General features: G+C 40.0%; 1 protein-coding gene across 1 annotated transcript in view; it reads right to left on the reverse strand.

The window, feature by feature from the left end:
* Positions 1–354: 354 nt before the first annotated feature.
* Positions 355–18937, reverse strand: part of ITGA8 (integrin subunit alpha 8) — a 194916-nt gene continuing 176333 nt past the window's right edge. The window contains exons 28-30 of the mRNA XM_027960110.2: positions 17273–17374; positions 5452–5574; positions 355–3181 (exon numbers count right to left, since the gene is read on the reverse strand). Coding sequence (XP_027815911.2) covers positions 3095–3181; positions 5452–5574; positions 17273–17374 — 312 coding nt within the window. The 3' untranslated portion in view covers positions 355–3094. The remainder of the gene's footprint in view (positions 3182–5451; positions 5575–17272; positions 17375–18937) is intronic.

Raw genomic sequence — 18937 nt, forward strand, 5'->3', positions numbered from 1 at the left:
TATTTTAAAAAGGAAAGGAAATGCAAAGGAAAAAAATACCAATTATATGAAAGTGTAGGTATCCGAAATGACTCATATTTTTAAACATATGTATTGAGATTTAATTCCCATAAAACTCATCCGTTTAATGCATACAGTCCAGTCCTTCTTAGTGTATTCACGCAAACATCACCACAATCTAAATTTAGAACATGTTCATTATTCCAAAGTAGTGTCATGTCCTTGCTCTTTCAAATTTCTTTCAATGTTAAATGTTTTGGTGGTAAAGAATCAAAGTGTGAAGATGCAAAGCTTTGACACCTGCCATCATGGAAAAATTTTACATTGCTTGCAAAAAAACCCACAAATATGTCATCAGGTCTTTAGTTTTTAATTTTATTAGTGACAAGGTAAATAGGTACATGAAAATCTTCACAGATTCTACACATATATTTAAATAAAACAAGAAAAGGGTTGAGTTCAAAGAAGTGGGGTTTCAGTGGGCAATTGGTCCATGTTGTTTATTTACTGTATAAAAATCTCCAAGTTTATAAAACTTGATTTGTCCATTTTTTCCCATGTCTTGAAAACCAGCTGCAAGTATTTCAAAAGATATATCTGAAATATATAGATAGATTCTAAGAGAAGCAACAGCATATTATAAATGATGAAAGTGATTGGCTTTATATGATGAGAAGCAGATTTGCTCAGTGCATTTTTAGAATATTTTCCACGTGGAGGGACACTCAAGGACTGAGGTGTGGAGGGTTCACCTGACCTCAGTGTGCACTGATGGCCCTCTGCAAACTGCCTATAGATAGCAGTGCCTGTCCTTCTAGATGGGGATCACTTTGGGCTGAGACTGTGAGGATGCTGTAGTTTGCCTTTGAAGTGCTCACACCTTGCTCTGTTCTGGATCCCAGCCTTGCTCCTGGCATCTTGCGCTTCCTCCAGGTGTCTGTATGACCTGACTTTGACTGTCCCAGCCCTGAGTTCCGTGTTCCATTTTGAAGGTTAGCTTGAAAGACAACAGGTGTGTTTTCTCAGGGCTCTTTTGTGACCCCAAATCTTGAGGAGCTATTCTCTCTTGGCCAAAAGTCAGGCATGATGACAGGAGTTGGGATGTCACTTTGGAGGCAGAGAGCCCTCCTTCCACTCATCTCGGAGATAGCCACTGCCTATAGAACCACTTCCACCCAGACAACGACCACCTAAGACCCCCCGAGGCTGACATGAGACCCTCAAACTCTTTGAAACATGTGCAGTTCTCACCCCCAAGTCAGCCACACACGCTGGGAGCCAGACTTCAGCTCCTGACAGCCTTGAAACTGCTACCATGACAGGATTTAATTCATGAGCAGGCAGAGTATGAACTGTTCAGTGTATTCACCCATGTGCCTTTGATTTGGTTTCCAAAGAAATTCTGCGGCTGGAGCCAGATGGCTGGTCTCCAGGTTAAGGCATGACCAAAAATGTAGTGTCTGTGAGTTTGGCTCATCTTTCGAATCAAGTGTGATTGTTGAAATTGGGACATAAATTTTCCAGCTGCTTAGAAAACTGAAGGATTGGGGTCTACTGGTTTTATCAGACTTAATATTCAGGATATTAATTTAAAAAATAACTAATGCCAGTGTAAACATGCTTTTTGATACATAGGTCTATAAAATATTGCACATAAATATAAAATTTGTTCAGCACTTCTTCATAATAATTTTTCATTATTATAAAAAGGATACAAAGTTGTGCAGACTATATAAATTTGGCTGGTCTATTTTACTTAAAACGATACTGTTACATATGATTATGGATTATTTACAAGAGTTTTAAACATCAAGTTTCTGTGATGGTTAAATTCAAGATGATGGGAAAATAGCTTAAGTAAAAATTATTTTCCAAAGTCACGAACTATAACAATTAGCAGGAAAAATGAAAAGTAAAGTTGGAACAGGCAGTTCTAAATAAAATCCATAGGAATCTGTTTTCTAGGTTCATCACACATATGCCTAACTTTATGCTTCTTCTTATTTATGTTTAACGTGTCTTTTCTGTGAATGTAAGTTTGACATATAGTAAAAAAGGTATTTAATCCCAAATTAAAATATTGCTATTCCCTCATAGATATTAAAAATAATATGCCTGCCCAAATTACTAAATTGCTTTTTTTGTGAATGGACTCTAGAAATTTTACCATTATTTTTAAGTACCACTCAGGGTTGAGAGTCCCTTGAAATTTGTATATTGCTAATTAAGTTAACGGAAAGATGATTTTTTTTTTTTTGGTAAAAGTAGATATCAATGCAACTTTTTGCAACGCTAAATTAAGCAGATGTGAGTCCCTGAAAGCATGAATAAAAGTAATTTCAGATAGAATTCATGAAAGTGAAACAGTCTTCTAATACCAATTCACTTTTCCTTAACCCTATCTAAATCCTAAGTCCTGTTAAGTTATGTATTCTGCACAAAACAGACATCCCAGAGGGAAATTTAGTGAGTGATTTCAAAAACCAGCGAACCAAATCTTTAATTTCCAGATCCTCTAGAGTGTCAGCCTAGAGTCATGGAAAATAAATAAATAAATCGTTATCCTCGCTCACAAAGATGATCTCTGCCATTTCCAAGGCCCTTTCACAGTCCCAGCAGCATAGGCTGGTCTCCCTGAGCTGCAACGTCACTAGAAATGTGTCTTTTCCAGAGGGAGGTGTCAAATATTCCATTGTATACAGTAGTGTTGGAAGGTTTGGTCCGAGTTCACCTTCTAAAGTCCATCCTAACTCAGACACTGCATTTTCGAGACTTCAGACGGATTTACCTGGAAAGCAATCTCACATTCCCATACCCATTTCAAAGTGTCGGCCAAATACAGAAGGACTCAAGCCAAAGATATCTTCCACGGCTGCCCAGCGTTTCTGCAGTGTTGAGGAGGCTTCCTTTCCCCACAGGATCACCAGGACCCATGGAAACTTCTCCAGAGTACAGTATAGATGAGGTGATGACATGGCCCTCCCATGTCTGAGGACACTGGCAGGTGCAGGACAACCTGGGTTGAACCCTCATGATCCTTCTTTGCTCTGAACTGGAGTAGTATTGAAGTTGTTTTTGTCTTTGGCTTTCCTTTTCATGCCTCAGGGGTTTTCTCATTGGTCAGCTGTTCCCGGTCATTCATATCATCCTGGGGTGGTCTTGCTCGGTCAAAGAATCCGCACTAGGGAAGACAGAAATGGGCCAGCCAGTCAGGTCATCCTGAGAATTCATGAAACCCCTCATTCAAAGAGTGTTCTCTTTGTCAGGACTTCCCTAGTGGTCCAGTGGTAAGACTTCACCTTCCAATGTAGGGGGTGCAGGTTTGATCCCTGGTCAGGGAGCTGAGATTCCACATGCCTCACGGCCAAAAAAACCAAACCATAAAACAGAGGCAACATTGTAACAAATTCAATAAAGATTTTTTAAATGGTCCACATAAAATATCTTAAAAAAAAAAAAAAACACTTTCCCCCTTTTATATGTTGTCTAAGGAATCTGGTGCTCTGAGACTATAATCTGCTCAATTCTCCAGATTAGGAGGTGAGAGCAGTGTGTTGTTTACCTGCAGAGAGGAATTCATTGCCTATGCAGAGTGTCCACGTTCTTCCTTCCCTGCCTGTGGTGGTGAGAGAATGTTCTTTCTCTTTGAAAGATTTTTTGTTTTTTTGATGTAGACCATTTTTTAAAGTCTTTTTTGCATTTATTACAATATTGTTTCTGTCTTATATTTTGGTTTTCTGTCTTCAAGGTATGTGAGATCTTAGCTCCCCAATCAGTGTTCCAGGCTGCACCCCCTGCATTGAAAGGGGAAATCTTAACCAGTAGACCACCAGGGAAGTCCCAAGAATGTTCATTGTGTATAAACCACTTATAGACCTTGTATATTTTTCTGGGCTTACAGCAACCTGGCCCAAGGATTTTTTCTCTGCTTTTTTCTGCATGTTTCTGGAGCCGGCAGCAATGTGAATTCCTGACCAGGGGAAGCAGATTCCTGAAGCATACTATGGGCTACGTAAAGATGGACTAAAAGAGGAGGTGGAGAGATGCTTGTCTCTCTCTCTGCACTTGGTGGACTATCTAGTACATGGAGGACAATTAGATGGGTCTTTTATTTCCATCTCAACAGCTTCGTGAGCTGTCTCAACTTTCCAGAGATCAGTCAGCAACTCGGGGAAGAGGTGATTCTTGAATCTTCACTCTCCTGAGTTTCAAATGAGGATTTGGTTTTGGAGAGTACAACTTTCCCTAGCAACCTAAAATCTTAATTCTTATTGTTTCTTAGGTTGGAAGCCCAATTCATTAGCTTTCACTTATAGCCATTGAGTCATCTTTCTCTCGTAGGACTAGTGCATTACTCTATCAATTGCTGCATACCATTGCATCATTTATGGATATAAAGTTACTATGAATAACAGACTAACACAGAAGTCTATTTCTAAAGATAGACTATGCGTTAGACCTGTGTGGGCTCAGGATGGCACAAAACTGCTGATGAAGATCAGAAAAGCCATTACTTAACTCAGTTTGTTTTTCTTAACTCAGGTTTTCTCAGTTTGTTAAGCATGTCTCATTTTGTTTAAAAATAAAAATACATTATGATTTTGGAGAATGACAACAATAGTACCAAACTAAGATGTACACTTCGGGAGTTGGTGATGGACAGGGAGGCCTGGTGTGCTGCAGTCCATGGGGTCGCAAAGAGTCAGACAGGACTGAGCGACTGAACTGAACTGAACTGAAGATGTGACTGGATTAATTGCTCTTATGATCATGTCACTGTGACATTGTTTCTATTTTGGAATGGAAAGCTCTGTGAAACTTGGCAGTCCTGTTGGTTTGGGGACCAGAAATTAATTCCCATTGCAGACTTTCAGCAGAAACTTCAGCAAAACACATGAAAGAGGAAGTTAAGGCTTCTTAATGGAGATGGACTAGTTGGAAAGATTAAAAAAAAAAACAAGTCCAAGAATATTAGAACATGCATAATCTATGTGGTGTCATTGAAAGCCCATATATCAACTAATTACTATATTAATTGCATCTGTGTAGTGCTTACAAAACTCAAGTATTGCTGATAGAATTGTGTCAACAAAAAGCTTAAGATCCTGATTAATTAAACAAGAAAGAGAAGTCTTCATCATAACATGATCACTCTAAGCATATTGGAAAGAAGATCATAGGTCTTTGTTAATAAATTCTAACTCTATATTTATTTATAAGAAATTGCAAGATAAAAGCAGCATTAAACACCCTCAATCTTCTTAAATGTCAGTTACACAAGCATATTAAGTTTGCCAAAGCAAACAAGATCCAGCTTTCCCTTCAGGTCCCTGTGTTGGAAATTCCCAGATCGTGCCTCTAGCTTTGGCTCTTTGAAATCCTAGGTATATCCTTTTAAATCCTCCCAGTGGCCTCTCTACTCAAAAAGGAAAAGAAAGCAAATACACTTACCTTCCATAAAGCCAAGGTTAAAATGGCCAGAACCAATAATCCAAGAAGTATTGCTAGTATTATTACCCATAATGGAATTGAGAAGGAAACATTTGGGGTGGCCCAAATAACCGATGTTTTAATCTGGAATGGAAAATAAAAGAAAGGAGCTCAAATTTAAAAAACTATTCAGTGAAATAAAGCAGTTCAGTTCAGTTCAGTCGCTCAGTCATATTTGATTCTTTGCGAGTCCATGAACCGCAGCATGCCAGGCCTCCCTGTCCATCACCAACTCTCAGAGTCCACCCAAACCCATGTCCACTGAGTCAGTGATGCCATCCAACCATCTCATCTTCTGTTGTCCCCTTCTCCTCCTGCCCTCAATCTTTCCCAGCATCAGGGTCTTTTCAAATGAGTCAGCTCTTCACATCAGGTAGCCAAAGTATTGGAGTTTCAGCTAGTATGGTAAATACTAGTATATATATATAATGTAGTATAATAAAAAATAAAGCAGTAACTACCAATATAACATTGGGGGAGTGGCTACTTCTGAAAGAATCCATACATTAGCTGGTCACCCTGGGGGAAGATTTGAGAGTTTACAGCACTTGAACTTGGAATCTTAACCATTAACACATTCTCAGGCTTCTCAAGTTGGATGTAAGTCCAACTACAGACACTTGGTGGGTGTTTGGTTTACACCAACCCAGAAAGCCTAGAATAGAATTGAGGTGGAGCACAAAGCAACAGGGTGGAAAGGAATGACCTTGAATTGGGATGGACCTTTTTACAGCAAAGTAAACCCAACAAAAAGCCAAGTCCGTCCACACATTTCTCCACAGAACTGAGCTCACCTCACTGAGAAGTGAACTTGCAAACAACCTACTGGACATGCAAGTGGGTAGACATCACCTAAGTCCCGATTTTACAGATGAGAAAATTGAGTCCCAGGGGGCTAAGTGATCCACAGATCTAATCAGTGTCACCACCTCTTTAGCCCTAGGCTCTGTCTCTGTGTCCTATCAAGGAAGAGACCATTGTTGCTCTACTAATACAGTCATGTAAGACTAACCATCTCCCATTTCATGAAAGTAACTGTAGTCATTGACGCGAGCATTAATTGTCTCAGTGTGCTGAGGCTGCTTTCAGTCTTAAATCCCATTTTCAGTTGCTGTTGGACCTCACTGAATGCCCCACTGTTGCAAGGAGACTTGGAGGAGAAAAGAGACCTTTCCAGCAGGACTGCACGCTCTGTATGTGTGAACCACCCCTGCCTCCCATGTAGGCAGGAGAAGCTCTCCTATCACTTGCAGGCACAGCCTCTGGAGACATCCAAACAAACAAACAAACAAAAAAACAAAACAAGCAGAGACCCAGCTCTGCCGCTCACACCCTCTGTCAGAGAAAAGAGAAAGAAAAATATTCTTGAATCTAGAATGTTATTCACCAAAGCAGGATTATTTGGTTTTAGAGAGAAGTAAGCATCACCCTTACTTCTGGGGGTTTCCCAGTGGCTCAGTGGGTAAAGAATCTGCCTTTAATGCATTAGATGCAGGAGATGCTGGTTCAGTCCCTGTGTTGGGAAGATCTCTGGAGGAGGGCACGGCAACTCACTCCAGTATTCTTGCCTGGGAAATCCCATGGAGAGAGGAGCCTGAAGGGCTATAGTCCATAGGGCTGCGAAGAGTCGGACACGACTGAAGAGACTGAGCATGCACACACACAAGCATCACCTCGGTTAAGCTGGCCCACATGTTCCTTGTTTTAACTGGGCTGGTTGAAAGAATCCTGAGCCCCTCCTGACTCCCATACAGAAACTCTGGGCCATGCTTCTCTAACCCACCAGGAGTTGAGGGTGAACTCAGGGTGGGTTGGTGGCTCTGGTGTTCCCCTGGCTGGAAACCTTGGTGTTTTCATAGCCTGTGCTATGAAAACATCTTTCCTTCTGCCTTCTTAACTAGATCTGAGCATCCTGCATGTGCTGTTCCTAACCGGCCAAGGTTTTTATAACTCCTTCATTTTGGTCCACGTCCCATGTGCAGCAGACATCCTGATGACTTAATTCACTTGATCCTCCAGCCCCAAATATCACTTACATCCAGGTTACACAATGACGTTGATGATAGTGAAGCTGTTAGTGATTCCACGTGGTCAGGAATGCCAGGGACCTGACCAATGCTTTCAGTGAGAGAAAGGCCAGTGTAACCTACTTGCCCTTTTACCTTCCTCCTTGCTTCCCTTGCCGGCACTGCCCTTATTCGTCCAGCATATAGAAGAGAAGTGCAACATTCCATGACCACGATGGGGTCACACTCTCTGTGCTTGCCACAGTTTAAAAACAGAACACACGGTACATACTCTGATGAAATGCACTGGAAGGACTCAAAGCATTATTATGCCAGTTGGATTCTGCCACCCAAGTAATTCCCTCTGAAGTGATCCTCTGCACAATATGGCCACATGAGTCAGTGGAGGACGAAATCACTTCTGGATCGTTTCTCTTCACATCTCTCTCCCTTGGTGAATTACACTGGATAACGTGTGAAATCAGTGCTCAATCCTGCATCTTATGGTGCTCACAGAAAGAGCACGAAGTGATCATTTAAAATGACCCAAGGGACTTCCCTGGTGGTCCAGTGGCTAGGACTTTGTGCTCCCAGTGTAGGGGCCTGGGTTTGATTTCTGGTCAGGGAACTAGCTCCCACATGCTGCAACTAAGAGCTCTCATGATTCAACAAAGGCTTGGCACAGCCAAATAAATAAAAATAAAATGACCCTAATATTACTGGAAGCAGACCAGTACAGTTTTAATAATGAGAATTTCAGAATTTTGGAACTGTCAAGGGTAGTAGTGGTCGCGCACTCATAAGCCAGATACAATGACCTAGAAAAGAGAAAATCTGAAGCCACGGGCAATTCTGAGGTTTCTTGTAACTGTTTCTTCCCCTGAAGCTCTAAGTTCACTGAAGAAACAACGTAGTTTGGGTCTGTATTTTTATGCATGTGTTAGAGACAACCAAAATTGACTAATATGTAATTTAGGAAGACAGACAACAATACTTTTCCATGTTCCCTCTTCTAGTTGACCTAATTAATATCTGAAGGTACCTCCCTATGTTTTATTATAACATAGGAAACAATTCTAGTTTTGTAAGCTAAAAAAAGCTAAACTAAAGGAGTTGAAATAAGGGCCATAGACCATAGACTGTTCAAATTGTTGGTTTAATAAAAAGAAATGGAAGAACAGCTACTGAGTTTTTCCTGGGTTTCTTTGCCGCTTGGATATTACAGTTGTTTTTTGTTTTTTGTTTTTTTTCCAAACAGGGACAGTTTTATATCTTCATTTCCAATTTGTGTGTATTTTAAATCTTTTTTAAAAATGGGAATATATCTACCTAAAGAAACTAAAGACCTATATATAGAAAACTATAAAACACTGATGAAAGAAATCAAAGAGGACAGTAATAGATGGAGAAATATACCATGTTCATGGATCGGAAGAATCAATATAGTGAAAATGAGTATACTACCCAAAGCAATCTACAGATTCAATGCAATCCCTATCAAGCTACCAGTAGTATTTTTCACAGAACTAGAACAAATAATTTCAAGATTTGTATGGAAATACAAAAAACCTTGAATAGCCAAAGCAATCTTGACAAAGAAGAATGGAACTGGAGGAATCAACTTGCCTGACTTCAGGCTATACTACAAAGCCACAGTCATCAAGATAGTATGGTACTGACACAAAGACAGAAATATAGATCAATGAAACAAAATAGAAAGCCCAGAGATAAATCCACACACATATGGACACCTTATCTTTGACAAAGGAGGCAAGAATATACAATGGAGTAAAGACAATCTCTTTAACAAGTGGTGCTGGGAAAACTAGTCAACCACTTGTAAAAGAATGAAACTAGAACACTTTCTAACACCATACACAAAAATAAACTCAAAATGGATTAAAGATCTAAGCTTAAGACCAGAAACTATAAAACTCCTAGAGGAGAACATAGGCAAAACACTCCCTGACATAAATCACAGCAGGATCCTCTATGATCCACCTCCCAGAATACTGGAAATAAAAGCAAAAATAAACAAATGGGATCTAATTAAAATTAAAAGCTTCTGCACAACAAAGGAAAATATAAGCAAGGTGAAAAGACAGCCTTCTGAATGGGAGAAAATAATAGCAAATGAAGCAACTGACAAACAACTAATCTCAAAAATATACAAGCAACTTATGCAGCTCAATTCCAGAAAAATAAATGACCCAATCAAAAAATGGACCAAAGAACTAAACAGACATTTCTCCGAAGAAGACATACAGATGGCTAACAAACACATGAAAAGATGCTCAATGTCATTCATTATTAGAGAAATGCAAATCAAGACCACAATGAGGTACCACTTCACACCAGTCAGAATGGCTGCGATCCAAAAGTCTGCAAGCAATAAATGCTGGAGAGGGAGTGGAGAAAAGGGAACCCTCTTACACTGTTGGTGGGAATGCAAACTAGTCCAGCCACTATGGAGAACAGTGTGTAGATTCCTTAAAAAATTGCAAATAGAATTGCCTTATGACCCATCAGCAATCCCACTGCTGGGCATACACACTGAGGAAACCAGAATAGAAAGAGACACATGTGCCCCAATGTTCATTGCAGCACTGTTTACAATAGCCAGGACATGGAAACAACCTAGATGTCCATCAGCAGATGAATGGATAAGAAAGCTGTGGTATATATACACAATGGAGTATTACTCAGCTATTAAAAAGAATACATTTGAATCAGTTCTAATGAGATGGATGAAACTGGAGCTGATTATACAGAGTGAAGTAAGCCAGAAAGAAAAACACCAATACAGAATACTAACACATATATATGGAATTTAGAAAGATGGTAATGATGACCCTGTATGCAAGACAACGAAAGAGACACAGATGTGTAGAGCAGACTTTTGGACTCTGAGGGAGAGGGAGAGGGTGGGATGATTTGGGAGAATGGCATTGAAACATGTATACTATCATGTAAGAAACGAATCACCAGTCTATGTTCGATGCAGGATGCAGGATGCTTGGGGCTGGTGCATGGGGATGATCCGGAGGGATGATGTGGGGTGGGAGGTGGGAGGGGGTTCATGTTTGGGAGCTCATGTACACCCGTGGTGGATTCATGTCCATGTATGCCAAAACCAATACAGTATTGTAAAATAAAAATTTAAATTAAAAAAAAATGCCCACTTCTTAATAAATGGATTGTAGGGGACAACTGATTTTTGGATATAGGAACTGGGTGGAGAGTGGTACTGCAGGTTTTGATGTATCATCTATGAAACTGGTCCATCTGTAGAAACAAGCAGTAGAAGTCACTCATAAAGATCTAATAATGATATCTGAAGGATTTTTCACAGCAGTGATGGAAAAGTACCAATAAAACATGAAACTGGACAGGATATGCTTATTAGTGTCTCTAGAAGCAGAAAACAGCTTTATCAGGTATAATTACAAAACCTACTGGCTTTTTGTCTGCATTCAGTTCCAAAGATTCTGACAAAAGTCTTTAAACAGTCTCAGAGTAGATAGATGATCACTGCTATCCTCATCCATTCCAAAATCTGAAATTCTCATCACCAAAACTGTTGTCAGTTTGCTCCTGGCAACATTATTTTTATTTGAAAAATGCCATTTCGCATCCTTTCTGTGAGCACTTTCAATGGAAGGATTAAGCATGTCATATATATTCACTGCCTGTAACTAAGAGGAAGGGACTTCAGTTTTAGAGGAAGACAAGCTCAGTGACTTTGCTCCCTCACCTGCATTCCACTCTCCTAACCTGCTGCCTTTAAGGTGTCTACATGGCACAGAGGCTGCCTGATCTTCTTGATCTTAACTGGGGCTCCTCTGTCTATGGAGTTCTCTAGGCAAGAATACTGGAGTGGGTTGTCATTCTCTTCTCCAGGGGAATCTTCCCCACCAAGGGACTGAACCCGGGTCTCCTGCATTGCAGGCAGATTCTTTACCATGTGAACCACCAGGGAAGCCCCTAAACCAGGGAAGCTGCAGAGAACTTCTGTTGCCCCTGGTGGCTTCCAGGTTTTTCACTACATAGTTGAGAAGCCGCTAGACTAGGGACAGTAAAAATACAAACAACAATGGTGCCCTGAAGTATTTCTTCAGATTTCCAGGCCTAAGGAGCTAGATGGCTGTTGCTAGAAAAGGGTGGATGTATCACATCATTTCAAGAGTCATCCAGGTCTTGAAAAGAGAGGTCTTTCTGAGAACACATTGATTAGGAAGTCAGGAGACATGTTCAGGTCTGTAAATGGAAACGGAGCATTTCCTCTGCAAGTGGAAACAGATAAAGCCAAGCTTTTCCTGAAACTCAGTACTCTGTATAGACAAGAAACTTGAACCCTACAAGCAGGTTTAAGAGAAAAGACTTAATTGATCACTTTTATAAGGCCAATGTTTATTTAAATTTGTTTTAGTCCTGTAGAAACCGTAGGATGGTTTAGGGGAAGCTTGGCCAAGAGATAACATGTTGAAAAATACCCCAATTCTGTTATTTCTAATGTTTATATTTGTCTGGCAGCTCATTTTGACAAACCCACAAGCAGCTTATCTATTGGATAATAAATATGAGAAAAACAGGTCTTAATTTATACAGTTTCTAATTACTAAACATTGAGTTATAGTAAGAAATTTTCATTCATTTCAAATAAGATTTATTAAACATCCATATTCTCTGAAGTTCTATAGGTATTACCAACAGCTCCAAAAGGGAACCTTCTATGACTCTGCTATAGATCAGTGTTGTCCAACAGAAATATAAGGCAAGTGACACACATCATTTAAAGTTTTGACATAGTCAAGTTAAAAAGAGTAAAAAGAAACATGGGGCATACATTTTAACAATATATTTTATTTAACACTAAACATCAAAATTATTATTCAAAGTATAACTGATATAAAAATATTATTCCTCTTTTCTTTTTACTAAGTCTCCAAAGTCCAGTGTTTATTTTACACTTGTAGCAAGTGACAACCATGAGATTTTCAATGATTAAAGTGAAATGTTGTCTTACCCCAAAAATAAAACTGCATTAAAGAAAAAAAAATACCTTATACTGCTATAGTTTTAAGTTTACATTTAAGTAAGTTAAAATGAAGTAAAACAACTTCAGTTCTTCAGTCACTCCACCCACATCTCAGGTCCTCACCATCCATGGTAATGTGGCGAGTGGGTACCATATTGAATTGCACAGCTTGACAACTTTTGTATAATTTCACACAGTAGTGTGATAAGCCAAATTACCCAAGACCCTCTTTATTCATTCATCAAGAAGGTGGTCCCAAGGCCAATAATGAGGTGTATTTAAGACTAAAGCTTTACTTTAAGAACTTGGGTTTTGGCTACGTATTTCAACTGCTTTAAGAAAGGTTCATATTGAGCAACTTAAGTACTTAAAACATAGGGAGAAAAATTAAATTACATGCAAACTAACCAACAAAATGTTTTTCATTTTTTAATGTACCAAGAACCTGTAGCTATTTTTAAAAATAGTATAAAATTTTAACACTCCACTTATATAACTATCTGTAATTTTAGGAAGTAGGGTGCATGAATCATAAGCAGTTCAGATGTTCTTAAAGTGATGTTAAGTAGGGAACATTTAATCTTACCTTCATCATGTTGTAAATCTTGTTGTTCTTTATTATGGTGGAAAGACCATAAATAAATCTTTAATATGCCTACATTTTATCACTGACATTTATGATATGTTTTTGTATATTTTGAAAAAATACCAAGGTAGAAGAAAAAACTCCCTCGGATTTGCAGTGGTAATTAATGTTGACATCTGTATTTATGCATCTCAAAATCTTGTGTAAACATACTTCAGTGGGGTCACGAGAATGTTTTATATGAATGTACCAAGACACTCTACCGACAGTGCCATTTAGAATAAAATAATAACATGAAGCGGACCAGCTGAACATACATTTTAACAAAATTCAAACAGCCCTTATGAGATAAGAAGTTCCTGTGATAGGTTTGAACTCCAGATAATTGTTTAATATCACAGTTCCATTTTAAGATCCTAAAGTTTTGCTAACAATTCAAAAAAGTCAAACGGACTCCAAATTTGCATGTGATTTCTTAATTAAGGATTACTGAAATATTTTATAATAACTGTCTTTGTTGAACTATGGTGTTGGAGAAGACTCTTGAGAGTATCTTGGACTGGAAAGAGATCAAACTGGTCAATCTTGAAGGAAATCAGTCCTGAACTGGAAGGACTGATGCTGAAGCTCCAATACTTCGGCCACCTGATGAGAAGAACTGACTCATTGGAAAAGACCCTGATGCTGGGAAAGATTGAAGGCAGGAGGAGAAGGGGATGATAGAGGATGAGATGGTTGGATGGCATCACTAACTCGATGGACATGAGTTTGAGCAAGCTCCGGGAATTGGTGATGGACAGGGAAGCCTGGCATGCTGCAGTCCATGGGGTCACAAAGAGTCAGACATGACTGAGTCACTGAACTGAACTGAACTTCGAGTTACATGAGACAATCATAAGCTCTTCTAGATGTAAATTATGGAATTTGGCTTTAGTCACATAATACAAACACCAAAGTTTATGAATAGGCAAAAAAAGTGTTCCAATAACTGAATAATTTTTTCTGCTGTAATGATACTGCATTTAGGCATAGTCCCTCTCATCATGCAACCTTTCCCTTGCTTCTGAACATGAAAAGTGTCACGTGGCACGGAGAGTTCATTTGTTACAAACCCAGACACTATTCAAGTAGCAGCTGGGGATTACTATTTTTTTCAATATGGAAAACTTATCTAGGGCTCAAGAAATGGCTGCGTTATGACCACGCTGAGAAGGAAGCACAAGCAGACTCCTCATCACCTACAAGGAACTAGGAAAACAAGCAAATATTCTTGTCTTATTACCAAGGCAGGAACCGAGACCCTTTCCCCAATGGCAGACTGTGGACTGGAGCTCTGAAGATCCTCCAACACCTCGTCCAACTGATTCTGCTATCTGGAAGTACTTCTCTCCTGCTGGGTCCATTTCAAGATAAGGATGAGAACTCACTCTAAAACACATCTGCTGGTTCCAAGCACAGTCCTCTCAAACCAAGCCTGTAGGGCATAGCTGACTACCTACTGGCCACATCTCCTTCAGGCAGTCAGAGATTCGGAGACCTAAAAGGTTTTCCCATAACCTCTCCACAAATGATGCAGTAAATCATCTACATCAGATAACAAGATTTTTTCAAAGCTGCAGGAACAAGGGTGGTGGGGAGGAGGCAAGCCTGTATCTCATCATCCTGTGAATCTTTTGAGATGAGTTGAGAACAGCAGGCTAGCACCTGTGGCCAGGACAGAAAGACACGATCCTGTGGATGCAACCGACTGTCACATATGTTTCTGTTATGGAGCATGTGCTCAGATAAAACAAAGGACTCACATTTATCTCCCTTGGAGTTACAAGCCTTTGAACCTCCTTGGATGAATATTCTATATTAAAAATCCAAAGCCTCTGTCTTCTAGGTTGAACATAAATTCAAACTCTGGCAGACATCTCGTGAGAGAAAGAGAGGCGTGCTAAGCAGAGAAAGATGTGTAGTGCTTGCTTTAAACACCACCAAAGTCTACTGAGATATTTTGAATCTATGGATGCTTCTAATTGGGCTTATTGAACTTTGCCAGAGAGGGCAGGACATTTTGGGAAGGTTACTGTTATCAACACCTAAGACTTATCTCGTTTTAGGTAAAATACTGAAGCTTTTTGTATATAACGTAAATACTCTTCTTAACAATGCTTTCAGGTAAATGTGGTTAAGGGCATCAGCAAGGTACACAGAGTGATCTCCTGAAGGTTTCCACTTAGAGCCAAATGGAGCCAGGGTGAAGCCTGCAATGAACCTGTTCTGGAATCTGTGGATTTTCTTTTACACTGCTTGCCTGGGTCAGAGGTGCCCAATGCCAATTTCACTGCAGAAGCATCACTTGTAGAGCCTCTAAAGCACAGTGCCAGGGGCCCATGCCAGACTCACTCAATCCTGATATTTTGGATAGGGTCTTAACGTGTATGGAGCTTCTTAGATGGCTCAGTTGTAAAGAATACACTTGTCAATGCAGGAGACGTAAGAGACTCGGGTTCAATCCCTGGGATGGGAAGATCCTCTGGAGGAGGAAATGGCAATCCACCTCCATATTCTTGCCTGGGAAATCCCATGGACAGAGGAGCCTGGCGGGCTAGTGTCTGAGGGGTTGCAAAGAGTTGGATACAATTTAGCAACTGAGCACATAGCATGTATAAACCTTTAAAGTCATATGAATGGTGATTCTTTGCATGCTCAGGGTTGGAAATCACTAATCAATGGATGAATTTCAATTACTAAAAGTAGATTAGGCTGGAAAGAGTAATAGCTCCATTTTAAGACCTAGGCTGATGAGAAATTATGAGAGTGGTGACCTCTACACCATGCAAAGCAACGCTCCTCAAAGATGACAGTGTACCTGCTACCCTGATGATTCTGACTCAGCAGGTCTGTGGTGAGGTCTGTTTCTGAATTTTGAACAATTTTTGAGGTGTTACTGATGCTGCTGGTCTGCAAAAACATATTTTGAGTGACAAAGACCTGGGGACCAGAATCCAAGTCGAGGTTGTAAATATCTATGAAGAGACCAAGAGATGAAGGTTGAAATCTCAGTATTTGAATCCTGACCTAGAGTTCTGGCTGTGGTCATATTCACTGTAAAGGCAGCGTTTCGGTGATGGGGCCTGTTCATCCCCTGTTACTCACCCTCCTCTCTGCTCTGCATGACCTTGCCAGGTTGCTGAGGATGCCAGCAGTTGTGCTGTGACAGATATCTGGGTATCAGTAATGTTCCTTAGTGACTCAGTGGTACAGAATCTGCCTGCCAATGCAGGAGACATGGGTTCAATCCCTGGGTCTGGAAGATCTCCTGGAGAAGGAAATGGCAACCACTCCAGTATAATCCCATGGATAGAGGAGCCTGGCAGGCTACAGTCCATGGGGTCTCAAGAGTCAGACATGACCTTGTGATTGATTTAACATTTAATAGCTTCAATTCAGATGATGCTCCTGGTGTACTTTTCTTCCAGGTAATACTGGTCTTTGCTGTGTGGGTATGGGTGTGTGTGTGTGTGCATGTGTTAGTCGCTCAGTCATGTCCAACTCTTGCGACTCCTGGTCTGTGGCCCGCCAGGCTGCTCTGTCCCCATGGATTTTTCCAGGCAAGAATACTGGAACGGATAGCCATTCCCTTTTCCAGGGGATCTTCCCAACCCAGGGAATGAACCCAGGTCTCCCGCAATGTAGGTAAATTCTTTACAGTCTCAGCCACCAGGGAAGCCTGGTCTTTGTTTAGAAAGGAGAAATCACTGTCCATACAGCTGGTCTGTGGCAACTGTCCCTAAAGAAGACAGTCTTCTCTTCTCACCTTACTCACCAGGCTGTCTTTAAAATTAACAATAAGTATGATTTCATTATGATCATAATTAGTATCTGAACTTCTTTCAAACAAAAGAGACTAATTTAAAAATGGTATTAGTCCTGCCCTGTGATTTTTTTTTTTAGTGGGGTGGAGTAGAAATTTACATTGAAGGTTTAAAAATATGATCAAAGGACACTGAAGAATTTCCAGATTGAAATAAGAAAACAGTAGTCTTAAGAGGGAAAGTTTTCTCAAGTCAATGTAATAGGCACTTGACCTAACACAAGCAAAACAGGGTTTTAAAAAATAATTTCAGTGAAATTATTTGTACCTATATATTTTAAGATACTTACTGCTATGTTGCCTTCTGGGAGTTTAGCTGGCTGATCTTTATAAGGCATCTTCTTAACTTCAAAGGACACCAGGGATGCAAGAGAATAGGGATCATTTTTCCTCTGAAATTAAAAATTTTGTTTAAAATATATTCCATGTAAAACTTTTAAGTTATATTGGAGTCATCCAGTTGTTTTCAGTGTTTTCCATTTCCAAAGAAAAATATCCTCCTTCTTTCTTCCTTTTCTCTCTCTTACTTTTTTTGCTATCCATCTATCCATTCACGATCCATTCACTTATTTATCCATCCATCCATCTGTTCATCATCCATTCATCATTCATCCATCCATCCAGTTATCTATCCATTATCCACTATCTATCCATCATTCATTCATCCATTCATAAATCATCCATCCATCTATCATCATCCATCTATTATCCATCATCCATTCATCCATCACCCATCCATTATCTGTCTAGACATCCATCCAATCGTCCATCCAATCATTCATCTTATTTCTAAAGATAATCTATCTTATTACCAAAAGACTTGGCACAATTAAAATAAAACAGAAAATCAGACATCCTTAAAGGAGTAAGCACAAGTGCTCTTACTGAAAAACATAGTGGGGAGACATTGTGAGTACAAATTCTTGTTGTCTAATAGAACGAAATATTTTAGGAGAGAGACTGCTGCTAAGTTACAAAGAAATTAATTATATTCCCTCTTATAGACAACAAAGGTCCATCTAGTCAAAGCTATGGTTTTTCCAGTAGTCATGTATGGATGTGAGAGTTGGACTATAAAGAAAGCTGAGCACCGAAGAACTGATGCTTTTGAACTGTGGTGCTGGAGAAGACTCTTGAGAGTCCCTTGGACTGCAAGAAGATGGAACCGGTCCCTCCTAAAGGAGATCAGTCCTGAATATTCACTGGAAGTACTGATGCTGAAACTCCAGTACTTTAGCCACCTGATGTGAAGAACTGACTCATTGGAAAAGACCCTGATGCTGGGAAAGATTGGACGCAGGAGGAGAAGTGGACGACAGAGGATGAGATGAGATGGTTGGACGGCATCACTAACTTGATGGACGTGAGTCTGAGCAAGCTCCAAGAGTTGGAGATGGACAGGGAAGCCTGGCATGCTGCAGTCCATGGGGTCACAAAGAGTCAGACATGACTGAACAACTGAACTGAACTGAACTTCCTCTTATACAGAAGGCTCAGAGTAGGAGTAAGTTTGGTTAAGGAACTGTCCTATGCATTGTAGAATGTTTAGCAGCATCCCTGGCAGCCACCCACTAGATGCCAGTAGCACGCCTCACACAGTTGTCACAATCAAAAATGTCTCAATTAACTGCCAAGGTCTTCTGGGGAGCAAAATTCCCCTAGTTAAGAACCACTGACCTAGAGCTGTATGGTGTTTTTGACAGAACATTTCAGCAAGTTCTTTTGTTTAATCGGTTCTCATATTAACTGTTGATTAAGGTCAATGCCGAAGAATGCTCAAACTACCGCACAATTGCACTCATCTCACACGCTAGCAAAGTAATGCTCAAAATTCTCCAAGCCAGGCTTCAACAGTACGTGAACCGTGAACTTCCAGATGTTCAAGCTGGATTTAGAAAAGGCAGAGGAACCAGAGATCAAATTGTCAACATCCATTGGCTCATCGAAAAAACAAG

Source organism: Ovis aries, chromosome 13 (assembly GCF_016772045.2).
Source record: "Ovis aries strain OAR_USU_Benz2616 breed Rambouillet chromosome 13, ARS-UI_Ramb_v3.0, whole genome shotgun sequence".
NCBI classification, from domain to species: Eukaryota; Metazoa; Chordata; class Mammalia; order Artiodactyla; family Bovidae; genus Ovis; species Ovis aries.